The 7,539-nt window shown below is 40.9% G+C and overlaps 1 protein-coding gene across 1 annotated transcript in view; it reads right to left on the reverse strand.

The window, feature by feature from the left end:
• Nucleotides 1–351: 351 nt before the first annotated feature.
• The window catches only part of FAM155A (family with sequence similarity 155 member A), a 614,278-nt gene continuing 607,090 nt past the window's right edge, over nt 352–7,539 (reverse strand). Inside the window, exon 3 of the mRNA XM_003789615.3 lies at nt 352–1,533. Coding sequence (XP_003789663.1) covers nt 1,244–1,533 — 290 coding nt within the window. The 3' untranslated portion in view covers nt 352–1,243. The remainder of the gene's footprint in view (nt 1,534–7,539) is intronic.

Genomic DNA, 7,539 nt, shown 5'->3' on the forward strand with positions numbered 1-7,539 from the left:
TCCTCTGTGATAATGCAGAATTGCATACACTTTATACCTGGAATAATTTTAAACGGCGTGTTAGGGGAATACTGGACTAGAATTGTCTATATTCTGTGTACTGCAGGTGTTTGAGCATTCCTAGCGCCTCTTCCACAATAATGAAGGAGGGCGAGAAATTCAGATTTGTGTCCACAATCTCTTGGTTCCCATTACAATGGCCAAAATGTGCTTGTATATTACTGTCACGAAACTTAAATGCAATGAAAGCCCACCTCCACCTTCCAGGGAAAGACTTCCTGACTCCCCACACCCTGATTCTGGATGGCTACCCCTGTCTGAATAATCAACCAGCAAGAAAGGACTGGACCCCTTGGGGACGGGAGCTGGAGCAACCTAGTTCATGATAGCTTTTTTTTCTATTTTGTTTTCAACATAAAAATGTGTTAACTGTCTGATTCCACCTATTATGGAGAGCACTTGTATGTTCAGCATGAAGGAACCCCCTGCCAAGCCCCCTCGGCTCCGCCCTGTTTGGGGTAGTGCACTGGTGGCCCAGAGGCCCAGGGTCGCGCACACCCCTCGCTGTGGTTACAGACAGAAGCAAGCGGATGTTGTTTGCTTAGGGGACCACAAGAGGGCGCGGGAGGGCATGGGTTCCGCGGGTACAAGGGGACTTAGGGTTGGGTTTTTTTTTTTATTTTTATTTTCTGTTGTTTTCTTTTTTTTGTCTTTTTTATTTTTTATTGTTTTTTTGTTTGTTGTTGTTGTTGTTTTTTGCTATACCATGAGGTCATAGCAATCATTCCTCTAATAGAAACTGACAGGACATAAAGACAGAACTATCTGATGAACACACACAATGACTAGAAATATATATAGAGAGATAGAGAGAGACAGGGAAAAGACTTAGTTTACCTCTGAGAAACCATCCCGAAAAATAAATCCTGTATTAACAAGTGCAAAAAAAATAAACGAACAAATAAACCCAAACCAAAACGAAAGCAAATAAAACCTCCAAACATTAAAACACAGTGTATAAAATGGTGTGAGAAATTTAAAGTCACTTGACAGCCTTTTAGTCAATAAAAAGCTGTGGGGGCGTCCTTGTTTGGATTCAGGCCCATTTTTTTTTTTTTTTAATTTTACCCTAAAGGCCTTGCAAGAAGTAATTAGAGGGTAAAAGCACCCAGTTTCTGTGACGTGGACAGCAGTCGCATTTGTCTTGTGGGCCAGCCGCTGCTGCGGGACGCTCGGTCCTTCCTTAGTCCTCGTTGGTGGAGTTTTCCTCCAGCGAGTTGATGCCGCCCCAGCCCAGGCCCGTGGCGTTCTGCGCGGCTGAGGCCGTGAGCACGGTGTGCAGGAGCATCAGCACGAGGACGCACAGTTTGAGTCTGCTGTTGCACAGTCTTGTGGCTGATGACACTGTGAGCGATGTCCTGTGACAGGAGTCACTTTTCTCTACGGTCCCTCGGGGTGGGCTGCTGGACCGCACCTGTCTCCTGACGTCACAGCATTCTGGTTCGTCATTGGTTAGGAAGGTTTCATAGAGCCCTGCGGGGAGAGGACAGGGAAGGGTTAACAGGCGGAGACGTCCGGCAGGGCCCGGGGAGAGCATGGCTGGGACTTCCACTTTCTCATCCTCAAAATCTTACAGGCAACTAAATGTTTTGTTTTTCTACGGAAAGTCAAGTCAATAGGATTAGGATGAATAGCCGTGGACCAAAACCAACGCGGTTAGATGGCTCAGCTGGCCCTTTTCCATTCCTGCCAGTCATACCAGGAACGCTCTGGGCTGTGGTGAACACTGGATGAGATTTCATGAGGCCAAAATCAGAACGTGAGGTTCTGGGTCAACTTGGAGACCACGGATATTCAATCATCCTTTTCTCTTTAACAGGAATATGACGAATTAATGCAGGGCGTAAACTAAATAACTGGTTATGCTAAACAGAACACCCGACCAGTCGCGTCGTCCTGGCCCGAGGAGCCACCACACTGATCTCATCATCCCACAAGCCTCATCCCGTTCACAGGCCCCAGTTGGGGCGAAGGGGATTTCTTTTCAGGTGTTCAATGGGAGATTGGGTCATTTTTATTTATTTTCTAAATATTTTTCCCATTTTTCTCCATTCTTTCCATTTGTTTTTGATTAATGACGCCTGAATTGAGGCCTTTATTATTCTTTCTCGGATCGTGACAGTCTGAGTGCACCTGCTTCTATTCTTCTTCCAATCTAGCCTCCAACTTGGCCTTCACTAACTCTCTCTCTCTCTCTTATGCTGTCACTCTCGTTTCTTTTTTTCTCCGTACTGAATCTTTTTTTATTCCTTTTTCCTCTTTCTTCCTCAGATAATACACATTGTTCTTATTTTAAAATTGATAAATGCATATTTCAAACTTGAAAAGCGGTGAAAAGAATAAAACAACTACGTTATCTATTATTTTTCCAGTATTTTCCTGGTTATATTGCATATAACATTTTTTATGTAGTTATACAAGACCCTGTATATCTTTTTTTTTTCACTTGACTGAAACATTTTCTTGCAGGTGTTAGAAGAAACTTTCAATACAAACTTTGTCCTATTACCCTGATGCTTGAAAAACTTGAAAATGGGGATAATAATGGAGTAGTTGTAAGGATTAAGTGAGAGCTTTTCATGGAAAGTGCTTGAGTCAATGCTTAGCATATAGAAATAACCTGAAAATTTGGCTCCTGGGAATGATAATAGGTATCAATGGCATCTCACCGCCTCTCTCCACTTACATGTATAATCAAATCTAGACCCTTTTCCTCTCTCTGCAGGCTCACTGCTCAATATTCCAGCCATCCTGAACCAGTGGCTCTTTCCACAACACCCAGGTCAGTCTCATCAGTCAAGCTGCTTTTTTTTCTTTTCCTGAAATTTCCTCCATCAACTCATCTATGGAATTCTCATTTATCCTTCCAGTTCAGCCCCCACAAAGCCCTGTGTGAGTCCTGTGCTCACACACTGGGAACCAGTGCACTCTGGATACATCTTCAGTAGAGCAATTTTTATTTCTTTCCTTTAACCACAATTGCTTATTTTCACGTCAGTTTCCTTCATCATTTGTCAATTTAAAAGCATAAACTTACACGTTTTAGGCTTTGCATTCCCAATATGTAGCAGGATACCTGGACAAAGTACTTAATGAGCATTTATTACATGAGCAAATTCAGTATATCTATTTCTTTTAAAAAAGCTCTTAAATAAAATACACTTCAGTCTTCAGTTTCTTTTAAATATATGACCAAGATATCCTTATAATGATGCTTACAATATTCATTTCTTCTTAGGCATTCAAAGGTAAACTTCACCTTCGCCTAGGTAGAACACGAAAAAAAAACTGAATTAATGAGGCCTGCAGCGCTGACGTTTTTATTGTACGATATTTTCTTTTTCCATATAAGATACCTCACTAGTAGACTAGTCACTTATTGCCATATACGTTTTCCAATACTATATTCTATAACAAGAAGAATTTATACCAAGGTTATAAAAATATAAATCCCAAAGTAATCACGATCAACATCTTAGGATGTTTAATAGAATAGGTTTAACAATGTCATCTAAATAAGTTCTTCCAAAGTCACTCGGAAACTAGTTTACTGATTTATAATTAAACCCATCCTAGAAAAAAAAATAAAACAGTTCACTCATGCCAACAAATGAACCCATATTTTTGACTGGCACGATTAATATTCTTTCTTTTTCTCTCTTGACCCTTTTTGTCAACCAGTTATATGAATAACATGCACACGTATTAAAGATCAAATAAGTCCATGGGGTATTTTACAAAACAAGAGAAAAATCAATTCCTCCACCTCCTCCATTTCACACTGCTCCTTCTCAGATGCAAATGTTTTAGCATTAGATGTAGATTCCCCTTAGGAAATGTAGAGATAAAACATTCATTCTCCTCTTTCTTCAAATAGATATACTTCCCTCCAAACCAGTACCCATTCCTCCCTGAATGGCAATTTGGATATTTGGTGTTCCCTTTACAGCATGAGGGTGACGTACACACACCCTCAGCTTAGCCATGTAGGAAGCGCTGGCCTACCCTGTTTCTCTGGGAGCTAATGCTGATCTTGGTCTTTGTCAGATACTTACTAATTCAACCCCACAGACACTGGCAGGTGCTTCAGCCGTCTGGGCTCTATCAGTTCATCTTCCTGATGAAACATCTCCTGGAGCCGCCTACCATCTGGGCTGGTTCCCCTCACGCCCCCGGGCCCAGCTGCCACTCTGGGATTGGGGTTTCCTATCCCGCATCCTGTACCCTGCCACCTCCTTTCCTGTCTTAGGAATCTACAACCCTTCAGGACCTTCAGGAGGAAAAACTCCAGCGGGTGAATTTCCAAGATGCTCCACACCTAAAAATGTTTATTATTTTACCTGTACCTAAGTGATTATTTGACTTGGGATGGAATTTAGGAACTGCCGTCTTTCAGATGTCTTGAAACATTGTTCCTACTTTGGTTGTGGACCTTCAAAACCTGACCTTGGGTCTTCTGCTCGCCCCGACTTTATATTGCTTCGCCCCCTTGCTCTGCTTTCTAGAGCCTTTGGTGGGTTTGGTGTGTAACAATTTTTCAAATTTGTTTTTATTTCCCTGTGATGATTTGAATTTCCAAGATGTTTTATGCCATCTGATGTTGTTGTTTTTTTAAGTGACTGTTCTCATTTCAGGATGACAATGTATATTTCTACCCTCTGAGATAACTAACTGTGGTGCCTGGATGTGTTGTGTTTTATTCCCTCCCAGAATGGACTCCCTTTTCTCTGTGTTACTCCACCCTACGTCTGTTTTCCTCTTGTTTTTCACTTGGGCAGGATATGCATTCTTGATTGTCTGCACGTACTAATGTGTGCTGGAAGTCTGGGCATCTAAGAGAGGTAGTTGAGGATGAGCTAAACTGTGGGATGACATGCCTGTTGTGTTTAGATGGGAAACTTTAAAAATTCTGTCTTTAGGCTCATTGGATTCCCCAGAAAATTCTTTCTGGTGTCTGTCTGGAGGGGAAGGCCAGATGCCAGTTTTCTGACAGTGAAGGGGGAAGGAGAAGCTGGGGATAGGGTCTCTCATTTCACTGAGGGCATGGGCTTGTCATGTTTGGAAGGTCGTTTTGAGCATTCCATGATCTGTTATATTCTAAAATTGCAAGAAGATGGTATTTCCTTACAGCTTCTTTTGCTGAATCCTTCGATCTGGAACCAAGTTTTTATCCTATTCTACACATGGTTGATAATCAATCTTCCCCTCACTTACACTATGGTGTTTTGCGTTGTTTTCTTCAAACAGCTGATATTGGATGGATCTTGGCCCTTCTGTATAATATTTTTCTGTTGTCTCCTATAATTGTCAAGTCTTTCCAAGAGGCAGAATTCTCCCTCAAGTTAGTGAACTGGGAAAAAGTAAACAAATTGCAGCTCCCTTTCCACCACTACCCGCGTGGATAGAAAGCTTAAACCCGAGGGTTCTTACATCCATCTCCGCTGGCTCATTCAGTGTCTTTAAACAAAACAAGACCCCTTTTTTATTGGAGAGATACCACCACAATATATGTAGAAATGGGGGTGTCCAGGCAGCTCAGATGTCTGCCTATCACCTGGCCTCTCGCAGGCCATTTCTGGCCCATTTTGTTCTCTTGGTCCTTGTCATTGCCGAAAACCAGTCCTAATCCACAGAGGGTCCCGTGGGAGGATGGTTCCCAGCTCTCCTGCTGTCTATGTTTTAGAGTTCAGTCTGAAAACTCTCAACTCTGCAATCTACCTTTTTTCTTTTATACCTTCTTCCTAAAGTATCGCTTCTCGTAGTGTTCCACTTTCTAGGTTTTATTGCTTCTGTGACTGTATCACATTTTGTAGTTTTTAACTTCCATTTTCATAGCATTTGGAAACAAATGGGAAGCAACATTTTGGCTTCAGCTCACCAGCTAGAACAGCGGTCACCCTCCTACTGAACACAATCACTTGTTCGTTACCAAGACAATTTTTTGCCACCATGTAAATCCCAATTTCCTATTGCAGAAATGGTGTTTGAAATTAGTGTCTTAACTGCGCCATCTCTTCATGTGACACTGGCTACAGTTGTGATTTCACATCAATATAACTTAGAGTTCATTTAAAAATAACATAATTTTTTTTTAAATCATCAGGATTTAAAATTGTGTCTGTTTTGTTTCTAAAAGTACAAAAAAATGATCAAATAAACTTTAGAAAATGTGCTGCTTTTCTAGAGTTATTTTTATAACTGGGTAGGTAAAATAAACACAATAAAAGAGCAATCTAAGAAATCTAGAAACATCTTTCTAAATAAATAGTGAAGTGACTATCCAGAGAAAGAATGCTGTAGACTTCTGAATATCTATATATTTATAATTTGTATCATATCTTTTTAAAGCCAGGGCAAATTTTAAGTAATTAAGGCATATATTTGTGACCAGGTAGTTTGGGGGGGGGCAGTAGGGACCTATATATCAGATCTGTAATAATGATTAAAGGTTAGCATCATTGCAGATAACTAACATTAATGGGATTATATTACTTTTTTCTAGTTGACATTGTTGAGAGTGTGAACTACTCCTTCATTCCATCCTGGTATCCTCAATCCCTAGCAGTGAGTGGACAGCATGTCTAAAAAGGCACAAGGAGTATTTGTTTAATAAGTGAAGGAACCAAGGGAGAGGCACTAATCCTCTGAGTTGTTAGAGAGTGCTACAACGAACGGAATGTGTTAGATCACAGAGCACCTCGATGTTGCCTAATTGTGAAATGAAAGTCACGTGCACATATCAGGAAGGAAAGTGACACATGCTCTTAAGAGAAACCCATAAGGACCTGATTATGGAAAAGCTATTTGGAGCTGAAAGTTAACTGCACATAAGATGGAATAGAGATTGCTCTAAAAACTGAAAAATGATACTAAATGAAATTAAAATCAAAAGCCCACATTAAAATGGCAGAAAAGTTATAAAAGCATTTACTCATTCATTAAGACCCTAAGCTAAGCTGAGGAATAAATTGGGCATCTGAAATATCTTGAAGCTAAGCAGACAATTTCCTCCACCCGTCTTCCCAGCCTTTGCCAGTAATTGACCAGGAGAACAAAGCCCGTCTGCAGCCAGAGAGCAGAGTCTAAACAGAAACCTAAGACGCGCTGCTCAGTCTCACCTTTCACGTTATTATTTTCCCCCAAATGGTTACAGTAACTTTTTTTAATTATGAAAAATTTATTCCAAGAAAATAGAACAGAAAAAAATAAGGGGGAAAGAAAAAAAATAATGGGCAGAGAAAAAGTATGTTCACCAAATAGATCATTTAATTTTCCACCCATCCTAATGAATCCTTTGAGGGTTGCCCTGAATAAGGTTGGACCTTACAAGATTGTCTGCAGGAAAGTCATATGGAGTTGAGTTTGCAGCGAGCATCAGAACCAAGCAGGATTCAAGGTAGAAGGCATTGCCAGGATAGGGCACTGTCCCCCTTCGCTGTTCTGAGTTACCATTGCCAGGATAGGGCACTGTCCCCCTTC

The sequence above is a fragment of the Otolemur garnettii genome, unplaced genomic scaffold, assembly GCF_000181295.1.
Source record: "Otolemur garnettii isolate 467f Iridium unplaced genomic scaffold, OtoGar3 scaffold00034, whole genome shotgun sequence".
In the NCBI taxonomy this organism is placed as follows: Eukaryota; Metazoa; Chordata; class Mammalia; order Primates; family Galagidae; genus Otolemur; species Otolemur garnettii.